We start from the raw sequence: 23102 nt of genomic DNA on the forward strand, positions 1-23102 counted from the left end.
TCAGTGTCGGGGGGCTCTTCACACTGATATGGAGCTTCATCAGTCAGGGTGACTCCAGCTGTCAGACTGTAGATTTATTCTCTCTCACGGCTCTCGCAGGGCAGATAGTATTGACTGATTATGCTGGGGAGGATGTGTGTGCTCTGGTGTGCTCCCCCTAACCATAAACATGCCATCTTCCCACAGTCCCATAGCCATGGGAAACCACATCCATACCTGCTGCTCAGGAAGAATCTCTGCCTTTGCACTTTGGACATCAGAGCCAGTGTGAAGTGTGCATCTGATGCCTTTCTATAATTAGCAGCAGCAGGGAATGATACACTTTTCATTACTTGGCTCTGGCAGCTGATTTGCACGCATCAGCAGCAGAACAGAACAGAGGTTCTGGTTTCCTTTTAGCTTCAAAGACCCTTTTTGCTCTTTATGCACTTATTGAGTTAATGCAATTTATGTTGCTGTTCTTAGAACTAATTTTTGGTTCATTCAGTTGTTGACAATTTTGCAGCTTTGTAGAGATTTGCGAACCTCAGACAGGCCAGAGTAAATCTTTAATAACTCATGTGCATTCATCAAGACTATCAAGACTTCTGTTCCAAACAAACTCTGATTAATATGAAACTTTCTTTCTGATGCTTTGCCTCATACACAGGAAACTAGAGAATGCATATTTAGGTCTGATAATCACCTCTTCCCTTTTTAGTGATATGCTAAGGCCTCTGCAAAAGAGAAAGAAAAAAAACTAGTTAGTACATCTTTTTTGCACTAGCATCCTATTTGCAAAAATGTCGCCTATATATCAATTCTGCAGCAGTTTAAAGAAAATAACTTGTGTAACATTTGAAGTTGATGCCCTGATAGGTTTAGAGTCGAATCTCTCTGCACCAGCGATATAAGCATCTAGTTGACAAGAAGCCACATCGCCTCTAGTTTAGAGAGTGATGTAAATCAGACTCAAAGGTTTCCAGGTATTTAATCGGCTTAAATAATTTTCCTGTGTGAACTTCACGTTTTATGACTCAAGTGTCAACACTGGGGACAGTAATGCTATCACAGGAGAAAAATAAAAAGCTCACCAATCCACTCAGTGTCGGTGTAATCATTCACTCGGCTAGGCATGGGATAATCTCCAATGAAGGTAAACATGCCTGTGGAAGTTTTTAAAGAGCTTCAGCTTCAAGGTTTATTAAACAGATTGCAGCCAAGTCATAAATCTGAAAAAAAATACTCAGATTCATCTCTCGCAATTTAGCTTGAAGGTGATTTACTCTGTTTGTACAATCTGTTAACATACATCTCAGGTCATCTGCAAAGGTCATACTCGTGCAGTGAAGTGCATGTTCCAGAGCCTGATACACTGACTTAGTGTCTGATGGTTTCCTGCTGGAAAGAGGGAAATGTATCAGTATGTTTGTGTCAGAAGCCCAGACAGCGTCCATGAGTGAATGTTTGCGTCACAGCGTTCCACGACGGTCAAAAGGTGGAGAGTCAGTGACCGCCACGGCATGACGCTGGCAGAGACGCCCCTTGATGGCAGATATCTTGAGGAGAGGAGGGGTGACTGAACAGGTGAGAAGGAGTAGTGGAAGGAGAAAGGGCGTCTGAATATGAACACATCCTGTAAGTTGACCTGTGGCTGGGCCAGGTGGACAGGAATGTGCTGCTGTGTGTGGATGGGATCCTCCCTTGAGCGCCCCAGCATGCCCGCCATCACCCCACACCAGCGGGCTATTTATACCACGCTGTGGGAAAATAAAATCCCCAGCAGTGCAATCCGGGCCCTGCAAGGTTTACGCTCTCCACCCACACGCACACATGCAAAACACCACCCTCGTTCCCAATTCCCTCGGTCACAAACAGCTCCCGGCTGAACTGCAGCACATAACCACATTGAGGGATGATTACGAACCCCTACGTCGCTCAAACACTCTGCTCAGCCATGGTCACTTCTCAGAGGACGGGTTATCTCCAGACCAGTGGAGGCACCTCAGATTAGAATATCCTGAGCAGATTATAAAAGGCAAAGATCAACCTGCAGCACAAATATTAATTATAATGATGATTCAACACATCTTTTGTTTCCTGGTAGGGATTTAGCGCATAACCACGTGAAAGTATTCAAAACTCTTAAACTGTTTTTTTCATATTTGCTCTTCTTACAACCACAAACGTCAGAACATTTTTTCTGATTTTATGTAGGCCAACAGAAAGTAGTGCACAGTGGGAAATTGGGAAATTATTACAGTGAGAAATTATTGCATTAAATTTAACCTACATTTATTTGCAAAAATAACTCAAGCTCAGTCAAACTGGATAGTAAACGCCTCTAAGCGTCAGTGCTTTCCAACAAATCTCGACTGGATTTCGGCCGAGACTTTTATGAGGACATTCTGACATCTCGTTGTAGCTGCAGCTGTGTGTTTAGTGCTGTTGTCCCGCTGGATTGTGAGCCTTTTCTCCAGTTTCAAGTCCTCTACAAACCACTAATAAGATTTATTTCTGGACCGTCCTGTATTTAGCCAGTGTTCCCGGGGAACAAAATGATTGTTATAGCAAGATGCAGCCACCACCTTCTTTGGTCAGGTTATGTGCAGACCTCGCCAGTTTTTTCTCCCCAGTATAAACAACCTCATCTTAAACTAAGATTTTATCCTGACCTGTCTGCTGTGTTTTCCCACTAATTTTCTGTAGCAAACCTCTGAGGCCAGCTGCATTTACACGCCAAAGAGCTCTGTTCATTTCATAGGTGAATTTTGAAGGCATTTAATTGTAGTGGGTTTTATTTTGGGGTAGTAAAATGATAATAAAATAAGCTGAATCAGTGCCACACCTTTTTCAGATTTTTATTTGTGAAAGAAAATTGAAAGTAGATTTTTCATTCAGTCTGCTATGTTCTGCTTTGTGCTGGTTTATCACATCAAACCCCAACAGAAAACACCTAAATCTGCGGTCGCAATGTGATGAAATTTGAAAAAGTTCAACGTGTTGGAATACTTATGCAAAGCAGCGTTCGAGTTGGTGTTTTTTTTTTTTTTGGTTTGTTTTTTGTGGGCTCGTCTAACTGAAATTTCTGTGAGGAAGTCACAAACTCTTAAATGATTAATGTAGTACAGGGTGTTGATATTAACTGCTCTGTGGCTTTTGGTCATCTTAGTCCAAAATGACCATATCGCCTTACATAACCTGGACCACAAATTGTAAAAACTGTTGCAGTAACTGTTTACAGACACAAGCCAAGCTAAAGACCACTATAAATGATTTCACAAGTAGTGGCAGCGTCAGCATAACCCCCTGTTTTACCCACTCCTACCCCCTCATTGTGTGAAAAACCCGCTGTGTTCACCACAAGTGTGTGGTGATGCTTGAAATAAAATTAAATGAATAAGGAATGAATGAATGAATGAATGAATGAATGAATGAATGAATGAATGAATGAATGAATGAATGAATGAATGAATGAATGAATGAATGAATGAATCAGACAACTGATCTGATTCATTTCAAGGACTCTAGACTGCAGGTGATCGCTTCCGGTTCAAAGCCATTTTTAAGGGGACTGCTCAGACCTCGACTGAGCAGTCCCCTTAGTCCCCCTAAGGACTAAGGGTGGAGTTATTCAGGGGGACTGAATAACTCCACCCTGAACAAAGACTCAGTAAAACACAGGTTGAGATTAGTTATAAAAGAAAGTACAGTGGAGGTGATGGAGGTTCTGTGGAGACTTGAAGCTCAGAATCAAAGATAATTTCTCAAAATAACAGTGGAAACATTAAAATAGCTGGTTAAAGGAAGGTTTATTTTCTATAAATCAAATCAAGATTTTTCCATTGATTATTGACAAAAACATGTCATCTTCACCATCCCTTTTTAATAAATTGTAAAATAAATTAAAAATGTGTATATTTCAAAAGTGAATACTCCTTCTCATATAAAACGCTTAATCCGCAAATATTAGTCTCTTCTTCTGCATCTCTCCTGATCAGCAGGCTCCTAAAGATTGCAGATGACACCGCCGATATAATATGTAATCTTTTACTTATGCAGAAAAATCTCTTGAGGGTTGTTGTCTCATTTACATTGGTCTGATCAGGAGGTGGACCAACAAGTTCACCAAAAACCTACAAGAAAACCACAGCCTTCAGCCTCATCTTCCTGTTTTCTAAAAACGCTAAAAACTATTATTTCCACCGAATTTATATTTAAAATGTCTGTGCACAGAGGAGAAAGTGCATTGTATGTTTATGTAGTACACTCAAATGCATGGAAGCATGTTTGTGAACATCTGTGCATAGACGGGAACGCTTTAAATATCACGTGAACGCCCAGCTCTAAGAATACACTGGAGTCATGTTACTTTGATACAAAATATGAAAAACTTTACAAAAATGTTAATGGATGTAAATAAAGATTTCTCTATTGGTCTCAGGTACGGAGACCGGCCAGTGTAACACACTGGGCCTCCAAGCCATGCTCGTCTGCATTTTGCACTTTTAACTCACACGGCACAAGTTATGGAGTGTAAAATGAGGACGCAGCACTCATCTTCCAGGGCTAATTGTATCATAAATTCACAAGCTGCTAAAAGACAGGCATGGCTGGAATTCACACATGAGCCATTACTTTCTCCCAGCCAACAGCTTCAGATTGCATGCTGCATGTCTGTGTGTCTGTGTGTGTGTGCGTGGGTGTGTGTGTGGGTGTGTGGTTGTGCCCCTGCTACGAATGGACATTGTCATTATTTAAACAAATGTCGAAATAAATAGTTTTAGGAAATGATGAATTAGGTGAGTATTCGTAAGACAGTGTTTGCGAGTGTAATAAAGTCAAGATGTGGGATTCGGATGGACTCCTCGGTAATGGAGAGAATGGATGAAGAGGTGTAATCCAGAGGTGTGTTTCTGACCGGTCTATGACTCATTGCGCTGTGTTAACCTTGCTGAGAATGTGACAAATGTGAAGAAGATTTACAAGCTTCTGTTTTGTTTTTTTTTTCCTCCTAACATTGGCTCTTATTTCTCTCCTCTAATCTTAACTCTGTATTTGTGAACATGTATAAATATTTCACAAGCCTTCCTGACACCCACAGAATCTCAGGTCAGCTATTTTTGCAGTAGACATGCCACGTCTTGAGAGGAAAGTCATCCAAGATGATATTGTAGATTTGAGACAATATGCAATGCAGGTTCAAGCCAAAGAAAACAAAGAAAAGAAAAAAACTTCCACACTAATCCCCCCACCCCCCTCCCGCTGCACCTTCACCTCCCGTGAGAAGTTCCTATAGTTCCCAGGAACCGGTGTGTGTCTGTGTGTGTTTGTGTGCCAATAATGCACCAGACCCCCTCAACTTCCTCTTTCGGCCTTCTGTGTTTTATGGCGCCTCATCTCTGCCATACAGCTGCTGTCTCTGCAGCTTCCCTTTGCTCTGATTGGATGATGCAGGAGTTTGACAGGAGATGGTGATCGGGAAGAGAAAGGGAAGCAGCTGGGATGAGGTGGGAAGCTGGATCAGATGATGGACACATCCGCGGATCCTTGTTACGTTTCACTTTCCCACCACACTGCGTCTGTGCAAAAATGATATAGATCCTCACTTACAGAACCTTGCAAATGTGTTCATGCCCTTTGTTCAGATGAAGCGTTTAAAAAAAAATGCTGAAAAATGAGGCATTTAATTTCAGCCCTCTCTACTCTTGTAACCCTAACAAGAGTATCCTCAGCCCACCAGACTGGTTGAGTCTTTACAGCGGACGACCACTGAACAGAAAAATGGAACACTAAATTGACCAACAAAAAAACAAATTAAAGCAAGTAAGATGAAAAAAAAAATGGAGGAACACCAAAACACCAGCAACAACCAAAATCATTATTTTAAAAATGTTGTCTTTACTTAAACTGCCCACATTGTCAGCAGTTGTAGGTATTGAAAGGAGAGTACTCTGGAGTCTGTTGAACATGGATGCAAGGACTCACTGGTCTCCAGGTGAGTGTGCGTCATGTACAGCAAGTTTTGATAAGTTCTGCACATCTTGAGCTTGAGAGTGAAACAGTTCCTTGTTCTTGTTTGCAGAAGAATTTGTGCTCAGTCAGATTCGATGGCGAGCAATCCAGACAGAAAAATGCTCTGACCTAAATTGTTCCATTGTAATTTCTGGCTGCATGTTTAGAGTCTCTGCTCTGCTGGAAAGTACGCATTTGTCCCATTTGCAAGTATTTCGCAGGCTTCAGCAGATTTAATAGATTATTGAAACCATTTATGCTGACATCTATCTTATATATCCCCTCGATCATGTGCAGGGTCACAGGGGAGCTGGTGCCTATCTCCAGCAGTCACAGGTTGTGCACCCAGGTCATGTCAGAAGTCAGAACAAATGGACGCACAGGTCACAGCGTGAACGCTGTTTAGACTGTGAGAGAAAACTGGAGTACCTCGAGAAACCCTTGCATGCAGTGGGAACGTCACACAGAACTGGATTGGGAACTGAGAACTTCTCACTAAGAAGGCAACAGTGTCGACCATCGAGGCGGCTTGCTTTATAAAAAAAAAAGAGAACAATGGATGTAAAAAAGTTTCAAACTAAATTTTCATTCCTGAGTTATTAAACCTCTCATACGCTCAAATGAGGGTCCTCCCCCCCAAAACGTTGGCCAAAAAACCCCGAGGACGAGCTTCACCCTCAAAAGCCACGGGAGATTAAAGGATTTCTCAAACAGGCATGACAGAATCAAAGCAACACTCCAGGTATGTTTTTCATAAGGAAATAACATTGTAACATGATGTAAAGCTCAAAAAGGTTGATTTTACATAATGCTGCCCTTTAATAAAATTACAAAAATCTCTCAGTCTTTTTTTCCACATTGTCATAATGGAGTAAATTTGTGTGTAGAATTTTAAGGGAAGAGGTTAACTTAGTACAATGTGGAATAAGACTGTAACACATCAAAATGTTGAAAAGGTGAAGCACTGTGAGTATCTTACAAATGCATTGTACATGGTTTTCTGTAAGGGTTGCAAAACTGCAGAACTAACAGTGGTGCAAAACTTACACTACCCATCACATTGAGCACATTAGAAAACTGTGAAGTACTGTAAGGCCTCTTACATCTTTCCCTTTGAGCTGAAAACAGGGCCGTTATGAAAGAAGATCTGCCAGAGGCTGTGGAGGACCAGAAAGTGAACACCACCTTTGAGCAGGACAACATACAACCAAAGCTGGGAGAGATTTCAGATTCTAGATGTGCAAACATGGCTGAGTCATAACCCAACATAACAACGTAACATGGGCTGAATACAAAAAGTATGTCAGACATTTACGTAATTGTAACAGATTGCAATACTAGCATTAGCATGTAGCCGACAGCATTTCATTGTAGCATAATACTAAAGCTCTGATCAAATAACGTACTTATGGGTATAAGTAAATGTTACACAACATTTTCCTCCTCTATTTTCTTGTGGGTCACAGTAAAGTCAGCCCATTAACTCATTAGGAGCAGACACACTGCATGTTTCCACATCAGCCAACAAGATAAAATTAGGACCCTTGCACTTAAATAATCAAGGGATTTATAATTAAGTCTTATGTTTGGCTCTGTGGAAACCAAAGGCCAGCAGACCAAATTAAAACCTGTAGTCACCATGTCTGAAATGCAGTACAGGCTGGAGGTGAAGGTTGAGGTGAATTAATAATTCAAGGTGCTGTTCCTTTAAGATTACAAAGTCAAGTGTGGGTGTGTGGCACTCTGGTCCCATCAGTTTTGTTTTTGACAGGAAATCTAATCAAGATATGTCAATACGAGTGGCCAATAGAGTACTCTAGTTTGCTTTAAAACGCAGATAAAATGTGCAGAAGTTAATATTTCAGTCGGTTACTGTCAAAAGCCACACATGTGTGTGTGTGTGTGTCTGAATCCGGCTCTGTGTGTTTAGTACATGTGCCGTTTTCCTGACCTCTGATCACATAAAGTATTTTAATCCAATCAGCTTCGTTTTCACATGACTGTCACACACTCGCTGCTGCCATGGTAACGTGCAGAGGAAGGAAAGAAAGCATTGGAGAGAAACACCAGGCATGTTGTCGCCTCTTTAATCACTGTGAAATTAACACACACAAACACACATTACACAAGGTTTTATTTACTTTTTATAATTATTATTATTTTTATTATTATTATTATTATTTTTATTTGTTTGTTTGTTTGTTTTTTACAACGGAAGGGGTTTCTTTTTTTAAAGGCCTTTACCACCACAATTTATGTTTGGTTATGAGGAGGAATTGATTGAACGCAGAGAACAAAACTGAAGGTCCTGTGTGCACTTATGTCCCTTCTTATTTTTTGCAAAACTGGCAAGATTCATGCGGTTACATTCAGACACGGGGCATATCCAGGCTTAGAAGTAGAGAGAAAGGTTGGGCAATGGGCGGCAGACACTGAAAGTAAGAGGAAGACAGACAGGATGGACGAAACTGCAAAATGCGAGCGCCGTCGCTCACTGTGACGCATTTAGAAGCACCAGTAGATTAAAAAAAGAATAACTTTCAGTGTCATTAAAAAAAGGGTCTTACAAAAAACAGCCTTCGAGCTGTTTTAATGGAACATGATGACAAAGAGAGATAAATGTGATCACAACAGTGACAAACTCAACTTCCCTTGAAAGGTGAAAAGGTTAGCCTGTGCCCTGTGGTTTGCTTTTTGGCACGCTACCCTCTGCTGCTTCTCATTTTTTTCTCTGACATTTCCTGTTCTATCTCAAGTCGAAGACTTGGAGTGCTATAATCTGAGAGCCAGAAACTCTTGTTTGCAACATCAGGGTTTTATCCTAAACTGCCACTGCACTTTTAAAAAATATATATACATTATAATTAAATCGTGTTTCACATACGATTTAAAGTAAAGCTAAAGGCATCAGCTGCGGAGGGAGGACGATTTTGAGACCTGTGTTGCAGCGCCATCTGTGCAACAGTGAGCAAAGCACTCCACCTGCTGGACAAAAGTAGCAAGAGCAGGCTGTTAAACCAGAGCGAATTGACACCATTAGCTTAATCTCGGACAAGATCGTAAGGAGAAGTTGCTCTGTAAAACAATTGAGAGACAGCGTATGTCCTTTTGCTCAACAAAACCTGGTATTGGAAAATATCACGCACACTGAACTTTAAGACGCTAAGATACTCTGACTCACAAAGTTTAATTTTGTGAGTCATGATCCAGTCTTGACTCTGTTTTTTTACTTATATTTCCTCCATTCCATATCAAAGGGTTTTTTTTTTTCCTGGAAGTATTTTGCATATTATCAACCTTCCAGACCTCTCAAGTCTTCTGGTTCTGGTCTGCTCTGCATCCCCAGAACCAGAACCAAACGAGGAGAAGCTGCATTTAGCATCTATGCACCAAAACTCTGGAACAAACTTCCAGAAAACTGTAAAACAGCTGAAACACTGGCTTCCTTTAAATCTCAACTAAAACCCCACTTGTTTAGAGTTGTATTCGAAACGTAATCAATTGCAAATTTATTGACGGAATCTGACTTGATATTGTTTTTATTGTTGATTCTATGTTGCATTGTATTTTTGTGTTTGATTTGATGTAAATCACTTTGAAATGTCTTGCTGCTGGAATGTGCCATGCAAATAAAGTTTGATTTGATTTTGATTTGATATTTTTAGAACAATGGTTCATAAAAGTGTGGGAACAATATTTAAGTAAGTTTCTATTATTCTGGACATCTGACAGTAATCAAACCTGGGTAATTCCACGGACACTGAACTAAAAAAAAATAAATAAATAAAAAGAGGTAATTACAGTTAACCAAAGATTTAATAGGGAGGTTAAACCAAGGAGGTGATTACTTTCTTTCAAAGAGCCAGAAGAGTTTTAAAAACTTTTTCACTTAAAGAACAAAATCCATCATTCAGAAAGACCCCAGGCTGGGAATCGAACCCAGGACCTTCTTACTGCAAGGCAACAGTGCTACCAACTGCACCACCATGCAACCCATGAATGCAATCATTTGAAATCTAAACCGCACTTTTGAGATTACTCAGGTTGATTTGTCTTGTAACATGAGTTGGATGATCTAAAACATTCACGTGTTTATGTTTTTCTCGATTTGATGTAAAATCCGTCTTTGCACGGACAGAGAAACTGGCCAGTGTTGAAATTAAAGTTGAGACTTAATGCAGAGTTTATAGTGATGTTTTCTATCTCATCTCAGGTCGTTCACAGACTTCAGACGTGCAAGTTTAGTCGACAGACTTGTGTCTGTAATTAAAGTGAAAGTCGGTTCTACAAGAGTGATTACTATCTGAAGCACGGATTAATGTGGTTGAACAACTCAACATTTTGATTGGCTGAGGTCAGCCAATCAAAAATGAAGACAGTTTGCTTCATATTGACCAAAACTTCCAAGCGTTCAATACAGGTCATGTAAGTACGGTATCACCAGTCGTACTCGCAAACTGACTCCGGATATCAATTGATCAAACATCGTAACTTCCGACATTTAATTAACTCCTCAGTCGCTGCAAAGTTAGGTAATTTATTATTTTGGCATTTATTCTGCTTACAGTTCAGGGGTGCCATAAAATCAAACAGCACTTTCCATTTCTTCTTAGTTCCAACTTATTAATATCAGCTATAAAAAGGAAATGCAGAAACGTTACAAAATGGATTACATGGATTGCAGCTTTAAGTAATTTAATAACTTACAACACAGAGGCTGGTGGAAATGATTTCACTTACGGGAAACCTAAAATTTTGAATACTCCCGCCGCAATCTTCTCAAAAGGTGACTATAAAAACTTCAATGTGATAAGAGATGACGGAATGAAAACTTGAGACAGAACTGATGTGAAAGAATATGAGTCCAGTGAATATGTTGACTAAATTGACATAATAAAGAAAAAAGAAAAAGAAAAGAAAAAAAGGTTACTGTCTTAGAGATGCAGCGATCAGGCTTTTGCAGTTTTCTCAGGGTCAAACCTACCAATTTTGGCTTTTTTTTTTTTTTCTCCAAATTATATAATGTCAAACTGTCATGTATGCTTGATTTATGAGGTGTAAATAAGTACATCCTGTCAGAGTTCACAAGCCAAGAACAGCATGAGCTCTTAGTTTTGACGCACTTCGGGGAGCAGATCTTTTAAAAGCCCCGGTCTGCTTTTTGGAAAACCGGTCCAATTCCTTTCTGTGGTGGATGGATCGGTGCACCTCTAGTGCTGCCTTCTGTGCACAATAAGAAGGCACCATCATGAGCGAATATCCACATGCAGGCGTTTTTACTTTGTAATAAAATGCTGAAATTAAGATTGGAATTTGAGCCAAATTAAGCCGTGGCTGCAGATTATCTTAATTACTTTTAGTGTCAATAAAAGTAATTAAAAAAAACGTGAAAAAACACAAAAATCAGAAATGTTTATTTACTTGCCTTAACAATAGGATGCTCTGCATTTTCCTTTGTTGTGTCTATTATGTACCTCTATTTACGATTTCCTAATTATTTATGAATTTGGAGTATAATCCGTACAGCTATCCCTACTATAATCATATAGTAAATGAACAGAACTGCCAAAGTAATGTGATCAGGCTTCTAAGAAAAAGAAGGTGATTAGTTTCTTTCATCTGTATAATTAGAGGGTACCGAAGCTTCAGCCACACGCTCCTTTATAGTACAGAAGAGCTTTAGAAACTTATAACACACGAAATTTTCTTTTTTTTTTTTTTTCCTCATCACTTACCCACAAATCACCTTCAAAAACAGGCAACCCACATACACAGAGTCGCACGTTTACTAATTTCCTCTGAAATGTGGGGAAACTTCAAGGGTACGATACGGTATGATGATAATAAAACAAAGCATTCGGACATCGTTTAGCTTCAGATCAGACACCCACTCGTGGACAAGGTGAGGACAGACAGAGCAGTGGGACAGTATGTCTGTAAAGTCTCCTTAAGAAGCAGGGATCCTGTTGCTCATCAATAGCGAAAGCTTCTTTTTCACGTCCGCAGACTGCGCACGGCTCATTTTCCACTTCTCTACCTCCTTCCTCTTCTCCTCCTCCTCCTTCATCACTCAGAGCCACCAAAAGCGAACGTAAACGATGAGCATGATGAAAAAGACGCCCCCTGCTGCCAGCTTGGCGTAAGTGGAGCGGGTGTTCAGGTACTTGGCGTCGCTCCTGTATTTCTTGGACAGGCTGGACAAGTTGCTGGCCTTGGAGTCTAGTGCTGTGCGAGGAAGATGAGGGAGAAGACGGTGAGTGCAAAGCAAAAGCAGACTTTGTTTGTTTTTTTTAATGACACGAGAGCAAACGCTTGACTCACCAGAGAGCGCCTCCCCTCTCTGCAGGACCTCCTCGATGTTAGCCACCATGATCCTCTGGACGTCCTGCAGCTCAGTGTTGATGCTGCCCAGGTTCCTTCTGGCTCGGCTGTCGATGTACAACTTCTTGGTTTTTTGAATGTAGGTGTCTGAGGAAACGGCATTGATGAGCAGATTCCTGCAGTCCTACCTTGTGGTTAATCATGACGCTCAGACTCATAACTCTGTTTGATCAGAGTTATGATCCGCATTTGATCCGCAGAGTTAGGGCTGCAGCTAGCGATTACAAAAAATATTTGAAATATTTAAAAAAAGTCTACATTTCAAAATTTTGTTATGTCAATTTTAAGTCTTTCATATTTAATTTCAACCTTTTGTGAATTACAAGAAACCCAATTTTTCAAGGATGGGAAAAAAAAAGTCAATTCATCAATTACAGCTCAAAAATGTAATGACATTCATGAGCATCAGTCACTGTCCGAACAAATATATTAATATTAAAAAAAAAAGATCAGTATGTTTAAATTATTCAAAGCAGGCTCTTACATGCGGTCAGCCATACTGTCAGAGTCTTTTGTTTCTTACCAAACTCGATGAAGGAGTAAGGACGGGACACTGTGGGGACCTTCTTTCCGTGCTGCTCATGAAACTCTGCCTGCAGGTCTTCAAGGTACGCGAAGGCTAGCTTCTTGGAAAAGCTGGCTTCCGACAGCACAAGGTAGCAAACTCCTTGTTCTATGAAATAGCTGCGGGGAGAACCAAAACATGGGGTCATGTTGAAAACTCAAAGCGGCAAAGGAGACGGAGAAAGAATTATCGAGAGTGGAGCAAGCAAAGCTTGTTCTGCGTTTGTGTGAATGTTGAAGATGAGGATGGGGCTACTCCTTACTGATTGGGTTTTGCTTCATTTGGCATTTTTAAAAGAGGGAAAACTATTGGGAGCAAATTATAGTTTTCTGTTTAGTTTAAAAAAAACAACAACTAAATTTATAAAAAAAATAAAATAAAAAAAAAGCACTTTTTTTTGGCAGTCAACATGGTTTGCTTAACACATCTTCACACTCACTGAAACGCCATCGATCCAGCCTCTAAAGTGCAGCGTGTGGGACTCTGTTCGTTGAGTTTCCTGAAAAGCTGCTTGGCCTGAGTCTGATACTGCTGAAGGTCTCGACCCACCTGAAAAAAAATAAAATAAAATAAATTAAATAAAATAACTTGCCGATTATGTTAACCATAAAACACCTGGATGCTGGTTTTATGAGCACCTTCACAGAGTGACTGCACAAGCAAATGTCTCTATGAGGGGATAATGGCAGCTTAACTACTTGGAAGAAAAACAAAAACATTTAATTTTTTTTTTGGACTACATTTGCTCATTTTTTGCCTTGACAATGGATTTAAATGAAAGACGATGCCATTTCTAACAGTTAGTACAGGGCCTTTTGGGCTGGGTTGGATAACAATAAATGACAGCATTACCACTGCAGCATCACAGAAAGACAGATGACGAAGCACAAAGCAGAGACACAACAAACCTTCTCGCTTCCCTTTTTGAAAGCACACAAGAAAGTGAAGAAAAACATGTTAGACTCCTATGAAGCTATGCACAAAGTAAAACAGCTCATTGTGTTACAGAGGCTCTTAGCCAGTTCTCAAATTTGAAGTATATTTCCAAAGTTCTTAATTGTCGTCTGATCCTTCGGTCTAAAATGACAGCACAACTTTTCATAAGAGAAGCAAGTTAATGTCAACATACCGATACTGACCTCTGGAGGCTCATATAGGTAAAGCCGTGTGAATGCAGTATGCACAGTCATGGTTGATACTTTTGCCAGGAACACATGTTAGCCGTCTTGTGTCTGTAGTTCTAACAACTTTGGTTTTTAAACATTTCTATGGTGTGGAGAAACGTTTTACACTTATTAACAATTGCATTAAATTTAAGAGAGGGGTAGAAATTTAGAAACGTAACTATTCTTTATCACTGCTGCAACTTGGGTTGTTGCGTATGACGTTCTGGAGCAAATTACATCTAATTTTGAGAAACTACATGTGGTCTTGTCAGTGCTTCAAGTTGATCAGCTCGGCGTTTGTATTTTTTTCTTCTTCTCCACTTGCTTTCTGAGAAGTGAGCACAGCTTCTCAGTGGAGTTAAGATTGCGGGGGTTCCTTCCTTGGCAACAAGTCTACAATGTCATTGAGGTGTTAACAATTAGTCAGTTTGTTTCACCTGTAACATTATTTCTACTAATTCTACTAATGCACCTACTTCTAAAAGGAAGTTGCACTCGAAGGACGTTTTGATATTTTATTCGTGGTCGTTCTGTCAGGCAGTGTGAGTAAGCAACTCAAGACCCATGATACCTTTTCTAAAAATCCCGATAAAAGTTTCAGTCTGTCCTTGATTTAAAGCTTGTTGACAGAATCTGCTTCTATGTCACTGAGGTTTCTGCTTGCACTGTACATTTAGAGGCCGAAATGTTTGTCTTTTCATTAAAATTTGGCTCAAATTTAGTCGAGCTGGACTGGGAAAGGCCATTTTCAAGCCTAACTACAATTCTCAATCTGAGCCAGGTGTGCAGCAGCAGAGAAAACAAGTAAAACATTCAGGGCAGCAGGTCCTGAGGATCAAGATGGAGAACCTCTGATTTAAACCATTTTACCGTAGATCTGATGTATTTTTCGGGCCATTGTTCTGCAAACTCCACCCATGCCCCTCAGTCCTGTATTTAGCTTTAGCCATCTCACAGCAACAAAAGTTACAATTTCAGTACATGCCACTCTTTTCAGATTATTATTAAAAACAATGTGTTTTCCTTCCACTTTGACTTGGTCCATTTCATAAAATCCCAGAAAAATCCACTGAAGTGGAAAAAAAATATGGATTTTGCAAGGCACTGGATTTATCACACCGACAGATTTATGTATTGATTTCAGAGACTCTACTGAAATTAAGTTAATCATTTTGTGTCAGAGTGGGAAATGAAACACAGAAATTTGGTTTTAATAATAAATGATCAGACACAGGTGACATACCTGTGTCTGCTCATTCCATGCAATAATCTAAAATAATCTTAATTGTTACCACAAAAATCTAAACTTAAAAACTTGCAAAACACAACATTTGTACTACGACTGTCTACAATAGAATCCACATTTCTTGAACATTTCTCGCAATGTGATTTAAAGGTATGTGCCATAATTTACAATATAAATATAAAGTGCTCAGTTTTTGCAAATTATGTGAAAGTAGATTTCTTTTTTTAGTTACATTAAATATTTATCTACAGTGCTGTGCTACCATTCCTAGTCAGCTTATGAACTAAGATCTATTAATGGAAGCTCTTTCATTTTTTTTTTATCCCCCTTCGGTGGAAAAGTCAACAAAAACTAAAACCTCTGCTTAGAAACACAGAAGATTTCACACTAAGAGAGAATGATTACTGTTGTGGGTAATATGCTGCCTGGTAGGCAGGCCTACTTCAAATAGTCACTCAGCTGATAAAACAAAGTTTAGCCTATTAGCTACTTATAATGAGATCTGAATGCCCCAGGATCCTCACATCTTGAGCAAACCTGCTTCCTACTAGATACTAGATGGTCACACCTGATCTTTGTAAGCTAACGTGTCACTGTGTTACATCTCCAGAGAAATCAGCTACAGGGGTAGAAATGTTGAGAAATGAACCTGCTCGTCCTCCTGCATTGAAGCGGCCAGCGGCAGACCGTCAGCCAGCCGAGCGATCATCGTCAGCAGCAACATCTCTGCGAAGTGTCCCGCTGTGTGTCCACGGCCCGGAGAAAAGTCCCAGCTGGTTAACAGCAGCGTTAGCACTGACGGGCGGGCTGTAAAAGTGACAACACCACAGGAGAGAGGCGCTGAGCTGGCCGGAAACACTGCAGCTTTTAGCGTCACAGTCAAATACCGCCGATGCGGAAATGAATGCGCTCACAAATACAGTTCCGCATCACGTTAATTCCATTCTGGGATTGTGAATCTAAAAAGTTGGGACAGTGCCGCTGTACTGGTACAAAATAAAATAAGTCGCCAGAACAAATAATTTGTGAAATAGAAAACATTATTTGGAATGTCTTTAATGAAGCTGATCAGACCAATGAGTTAAAGCAGCAAGAAATACTCAATATCTGGATGTAAAACCAAGAAAAAATAAAAATGATAGTAAAAAGTTACCGAATTCCAGGCAACAAACAACTACAAAAGATGGAATATCGTCCTAGAAATAACCAAAAAATATGGTCATCACCCTTGTAGCTTTTACAAAAAGATGTTTGTTTCATCAATGAGATTCTGGGTATGTTACTTTATTGATTTATTTGTCTCAGACAGAATTAGTCCATATCATAAGATCATATCATTAATCCATAAGAGAAAGAAATAAGATTTAAAAAAAAGGAAGACACAACCTCCTGTAGAATGTATCAAGGATTTAAAACAACAATCTGAGCTTTTGAATTCAAAGCAATAAAGAAAAAGGCAAGAGCAAGGATCACAAAAAATATTTATTAGTAATTTTTCAAAAGCTTTAAAACACAGATCACTCAGTTAATTTCCCTTTTATTTATCAATAAACACAAACTCATTAATCAACAATAAAAAGCAACATGTTATGATCTCCTTGATGTTTGGTAAAAATATTCTTTTACATAACCGTATAATTCAATTTCACACATTGCCCTCACTATCACGGTTCATGTCAGTCGACTCTTTTAATGTAAAGATATTACATTAAAACAGAAAAATAAAAATGTTGACTAGTTTCTAATGGATCAAAATATGACTGAAATGATACCTCCTTTAATAAAAAAAAAAAGAAAAAAAAAAGACAAACTTTCCAGAAAGTCAGTTCGATCACTCATTTAAGTAGTTAAAAGATTCACTACTTTCTAGAAATGGTCCAATATGACAGAATACAATAGAAACTAAGTTACCTGGAAAATTTGTAACATTTTACATTTTTCCAAAAATAAATGTGCACATCCGATACCAAATAGCGGTAAGTTTATATGTGTGAAAAATGGTAACTGGCCTCATTGTTTCAGTATTGTGAGCATAATCAACAGGAACGAGGTAAAAGATGAATTCTCGTTTAAACTGAACAAGCTGAGACACGCCAGCCGTTAGACAAAAATGCTCTGGTATTTCTGTATGATCAGCTGAGCGAGATCAGGAGGGCATGGCATCACAGGGAGTCGAGGCGGTCCAAGATGCAAGCCCGACACCTCGGCCATCAGCTGCTTGTTTACTCCAATATCGAAACCTGTTGACACACACACCAAAACGGTTTTTCATGCAGTTTTCTGGCGAATTCCTCAGTCTGACTTTCATTTTAAAGATGAATATTGCGGTTATCACTTACCAAGTTTTATGGCGTAACGCACGAGTTCTTGGATTTTGAACTGGATGTAGAAATCAGACCACAATTTAAACGAATATGTCAGAAACATGACAGGAGAGTTTATTATGACAAAGTGAAGAGGGTCAGTGCTACCTGAATGGTTCGGGCTTTGACTAGATCTTTAGTCTCAAAGGCTGAAATCATCTGGTTCACGTAGCATCCCAGGTAGTTATATGTGCTGCCGGAAGATAAATGTACAACCTCACATCAAAACAATAAAATAATTGAACTAAAGCGAAGAATTATGAAAGTGAAAGTTTACTGACCTGCCAACAGCTCCATTGGCTCCCATTGCCAGGCCAGCTAGCAATTGCTGCAGTAAAAATAATATAAAAGATATTTAGTTTTAGAGTGATGATCTGTGAGGTTTATGTTGAATTGAACAATAAAGCAGTGCACAGTCCCTTCAAAAAAGGATTCATCCGTGCTACATTTTTGTATTTTATTGAACAAAAATCCTTAATTGAAAAAGAGATATGTCATTTGTTAACCCCAGTAAAGATGTATTCAAATCCTTTAAATCAATTAATATTTTATTGCAGTGTCATAACATCACACTGAAAATTTGAGGTAAATCAGCAGAAAAATTTGTTAAACACTTCCAGTGTCCAGATGTTTGAAACAGCTGCAAAAGCGCAGAGAGAGGCGCATCATTCTAGTCAATGTGATCAAACGACTTAAACACCTTAATATTAATTCATACTGGCAGTAAAAGCAACAGCTACATAAGACCAAATGAGTATGTGGGGAAGGCTGACCTCGTCCACACCGTACAGGACTGACCAGTGCGGCTTGCTGTAACTGACACACTGGCCAAAGTCCAACAGGTCGCTCCCACTGAACTTTACTCCTCTGAAGGAGGGAATGAGCTTCTCAATGTCTTCTATCACATCTCTCACTGGAACTGAAGAAAACAGGGGGGGGGGAGAATGTCAGATTTACAACAGTAGACACCTGCTAGGTGCTTAAAGACCAATTCAGCTCTATATAACTTTACTGCAAAGCATAAATCAAACCACTGACCATTCACCCCCGTAAATGATGGGATTTGGTAATAGTAGAAGGGCAGAGTTGGAGCAGCTGAAGCAACTTCTTGCAGAAATCTCCTCAAAGCATCTGAAACAAGATGAGCAAGAAACAACACAGAAATGGTTGGATCGTATTGTGAATCAAACAGCATTGATACATAAATTAAATCCGGAGGCAGATGCTAAAGTCCTATAGCACGAGAGATTAAAAGAACGGTGTATGTCACACCTGCAGTTCTGGGCTTAAAGAAGGAGGGAGAAATGACCGCTATCCCATCGGCTCCAATCTCTGCTGCGTGACGAGCCTTCAGTGGAAAGCAGAGTTAAGTTTAGTCACAGGCTGGTAACTAGAGTGAAGTCAAACTGGGATTCTAACACCTTGTTGCTGCACACTGTTGATAAAGAAGGCTTAACACACACGCAATTACGACAAAGACATATTCAGTAATTAGAAAGTCCGAAATAAAACCGTCACTCTCGTTAGCGTAACACTGGTGCTCAACACTTGGTTTGTTGGTATCTGGTCATTTGATTTCCTCTCGCATTAGTAAGTAAATCAGTCAACACCTCACCAGATCCTGGGAGTCTTTGAGGCTCATGCATCCGACATGTATAATCACGTTATCCATTCTGTTAAGAGAACATCTCAGATTTTAATATCTGCACCTGCTAAATGTAAATTAATGAGAAAAAAAAATAGCCAACCAAAGTGTAAGATCACTCACCTTCCCTTTGCTCTCAGACACCACTCCTCTGCCAGGTCCTTCCTCTCTGCAACAGAGAGGGACATGCTCTCTCCGGTCGTGCCATTGACTGGAAGAAACATCAGGCATGTCTTATTCACACAAAATGGTTCACGTCAAAGTATTTCCTTCTCACTGTGGTACTTTAATCTAAACTTTAATCTAAATGTTTTTTTTTGTTTTTGGTCAGTGAGGAATGCTAACTTATTTATTTTTGCTAATCTCCAAAAAAAAGAAAAAAAAAGAAAAAAAGAGGGACGTTTCTTTTAAGAACTTTTACCAGCAATTTCCACAAACTACGATAACTGCACTTTTAAATTGCTTGTGAAAACAAGGATGATGTTATGGCTTTGTAATCTTCTGATAGGTTAATTAACCATCAATGACTCCAGTGATATCTAGGAAGCCTGGATTATCTTTCTAATCTGAGTTGCAACATTTAAATCGGCTTTGGAAATTAATATGTACATTACGAATCGTTGGTTGTAAAGCCTCAAATACACTGCTTCCTTGTGTGATATCATGGTAAAATAAAACATAGATCACCCGAGATGTCTGGAATACAACTGTTTATCTCCACAAGTCTGGTTCATCCTAACAATTTCCAGATGTCCAAAGGTTCTAGGTTCATCCGTTTAAAAGATTATGTGCAACACCTCAGAAATGTCTGGTCAACAGCTCAGGAAGACAACATGTTTTGTGACAACCCCAGGGTAAAATCAAAAGACCTCAATGTTGGCTGAAGCTGGTGAGAGATTGCCTTTCTCCACAGCGAAGCGATTCCAGTACCGACAGACAAAAGAAAAAGCCATTGCTCCAATAGGAACAGCAAATGCATGTTGCAAACTAAAATTCAAATGCTTTGCTTTATTTACCATCATAACCTTTGGAGGAAAGGGCAGGAGGGTTACTTCACTCTTAACGCTAGATGTGCACCTGGAAACGGAACTCTTTTGGCAAAGGAATGACAGTGTCGACATATCGATCAGATAAATCAAGTAGCTATGTATCGTTAATATTGACTCAAGTGGGAACATAAAACAGGACAAACGTCAACAGAAGGAATCCCACTTTTAAACTTACCAAATATGCCCTTTATACCTTGTTTTTCTGTCAAGTAGTCAACATAAGGTCCAATCACTGATAAGTTGACCTCACTGTTTCGAGAAAATAGGAAAAATATAGTCCTACATATATAGTGCAATACATAATCAAACAGAAACACCAAACTCCACATCATGACGGTGGTCATGCATCATATCAAATCTTTCCACGCACACATACATTCTATTTCTATTTCCTCCTCACAAGGAAGTGGGAGACACACACACACACACACATGCACGTGCACACATGTAAATAAATATCAGTCAGAGCTGCTATGGTCTGCAATGATAGAAGAGCTTCTGAAGGTTCCTTACCCTTGAGCGGTCAAAGGAGTGAATGTGGCAGCAAGCAGACCTGTCAGCTTTTTATCATCTGCAGGAGCCATGGTTAAGATAACAAGCTAACCTAACAAACATAAACATAAAAGTAAAAGAAAGTACAATTAAACTGTGAATTTAAAAAGAAAGAGCTTCCGGTTTATTTTTAGTACTGTTAGTACTAAGAAGAATAATAAGGCGTCTGCTCAGTTCAAATACAAGAAAATCCCAACGCTTTTCCACTTATTTTTTCTTCTTCCTGTTTATGTCTGGTAGCTTCCAAAACAACTTGAGAGTATATACTGTCATCTACTGTGAAAAACGGTGCAATGGCATGCCAAACCATGCTTTTGTGTTCTCCCTATACTAATACCTTCAATATCTATAATATAGTGGGATCGCTGCAAAGCATTGAGCAGCAGCTCAAATTAAATGTAGAGTTATCTTTATAAATGTTTAATGTATTTGTAATACAACAATAGGCCCCAAGTATTCAAGTACAGAATGCTTCTCATTAGTGAGCTCTATAACATTACATTAACACAATCAGTTATTGTGGGTTTTTTTCAGTAGTATTTACGGAGACCTTAAACTACTGAACTATATTACTCCACTTTCTCCACCATCAGCACATTCAGTGTTTCACAAGAGCTCTTTTACACTTTTTGAATGTTCTTCTATCATTTCTCCGTGGCCTCTCAGTTGCACTCCTTCTTCATGATGTTGTTTGTTGATGTCCTCTAAAAATCCCCCTGAGGCAACAACATTTTTCAGCAACTTGGTTGAGCTTCAGTCTTCCAGAATACATACAAAATATTCAACCTGTGGAAAATTGCATGGCATAGTCTGTGTGTTCGGTAACTTTGAGTTCTGGCATTGTGGAATTCAATTCCACAGACCTTACTTAACTCCACTTCTCTTGATTTACAATTTAATTTTAATTATGTGCACATTTATTCACGCATTTTGCCAGTTTAATCTTCAACATATATATATTTTTCTTTAGTCACCCTGAAGAAGCCACTAAGCTTTCCTGTTTTTTTCACTGTCCCCTCCACTCTGTAATAAATGTTACATTTCCACACCATTCTCCTTGCCTAAATACTTCCTCTAGAGTCATATCCTTTCAAAATGTCCTGACTCTGGGCTTTGCTGCAATAAAGCATGCGTCCGCTCACCAAAAACGTTAACTAAGCATTTTTGAAGATATTTCGGTTTTCTTAGAATACGACATATCTATCTAAGTAAACTGTAACATGCACAAGATAGTGAAAAAAGTCTAATCTATCATTCATAATATCAGAAGAGAATACTGACATCAACTAATAAAACAAAATAAATAAAAACACAAATGTGTTAGTGGTTTTGAGTATTTTAGTGTTTTAAATAATTAGTTCAATCTTAGAGCGTTACAGAATAACAAGAACGGACAATTTAAGCACAAACATGTTTGTTATAAATTATATAACCAACATTCTATTTATTCTATATAGAATATATAGAAAAAAACATAAACAAACAAAAAACACATTAAATGTTCAATGCAGTTTCTGCAGTTTGTTGAAACATTTGACATATTTAACTCTCATCATACCTTTGCTTGTGTTCGTCAATTAGTCCTCTGGATAAATGTTATTTTCTGGAATGGAAGTTACTGCTTGTAATTTGTTCAGCCGGATTTTTCATTCGTCAGGGATTTGTTGGTTTGCTAATCATGTGAAAATATCGGAAGTGTCAACTGACACCTCAATGGATCATGGGATATGTAGTTCAAAACTGAAACCTAAGAAAAAACACAAAATACACACGAAAGTTATCCAAATATAAATCAGATTATACATATTTTACCTTTCGATACGTGCACTACAGTCTCCAAATATATGTGGCGACGTTTCCCATTCATGAAACACACATGATGCCTTAAACTGTTGTCAGAATGTTTCACCATTAATAGTTACACTTACAACACAATTGTTTTACAAATCAAAGTATTGCTCAGAGCTATTTACATTTTTACGTTCTGAGCCCAAGAGTACAAATTGCAACATTGTGAACAAAAATGTCAGCAATAGCTCAAATATGCCTGCATAACTCATTTTACATTTGTGTTAATGAATAGTATATTTCTCTAACTTTATAATAAAGTAAAAGATTTAGACTATGTGGGTGTGAAAGAG

The 23102-nt window shown here is 39.0% G+C and overlaps 2 protein-coding genes across 3 annotated transcripts; both read right to left on the reverse strand.

Moving 5' to 3' along the window:
• Positions 1-10515: 10515 nt before the first annotated feature.
• sec22bb (SEC22 homolog B, vesicle trafficking protein b) lies at positions 10516-16242 on the reverse strand. Its single transcript, XM_044128657.1, has 5 exons — positions 16002-16242; positions 13380-13489; positions 12899-13059; positions 12316-12462; positions 10516-12219 (listed from the first exon to the last, which is right to left on the reverse strand). Exons 1-5 carry the CDS (start codon positions 16074-16076, stop codon positions 12065-12067), a joined length of 648 nt encoding a protein of 215 aa, XP_043984592.1. The 5' UTR covers positions 16077-16242; the 3' UTR covers positions 10516-12064.
• A 573-nt stretch (positions 16243-16815) lies between these two features.
• npl (N-acetylneuraminate pyruvate lyase (dihydrodipicolinate synthase)) lies at positions 16816-22764 on the reverse strand. Of its 2 annotated transcripts, XM_044128658.1 has the most exons (12): positions 22520-22764; positions 20923-21013; positions 20585-20658; positions 19484-19571; positions 19331-19388; positions 18988-19063; positions 18754-18846; positions 18489-18634; positions 17997-18043; positions 17824-17908; positions 17692-17731; positions 16816-17592 (listed from the first exon to the last, which is right to left on the reverse strand). In XM_044128658.1, the coding sequence occupies exons 2-12, from the start codon at positions 20991-20993 to the stop codon at positions 17453-17455; spliced, it is 918 nt and encodes a 305-aa protein (XP_043984593.1). In that variant the 5' UTR covers positions 20994-21013; positions 22520-22764; the 3' UTR covers positions 16816-17452. The 2 variants fall into 2 exon arrangements, with proteins under 2 accessions (XP_043984593.1, XP_043984595.1); XM_044128660.1 differs by lacking the exons at positions 20585-20658; positions 22520-22764 and having other exon boundaries at positions 16868-17592.
• Between the last annotated feature and the right edge of the window lie 338 nt (positions 22765-23102).

The sequence above is a fragment of the Gambusia affinis genome, linkage group LG10 (assembly GCF_019740435.1).
Source record: "Gambusia affinis linkage group LG10, SWU_Gaff_1.0, whole genome shotgun sequence".
In the NCBI taxonomy this organism is placed as follows: Eukaryota; Metazoa; Chordata; class Actinopteri; order Cyprinodontiformes; family Poeciliidae; genus Gambusia; species Gambusia affinis.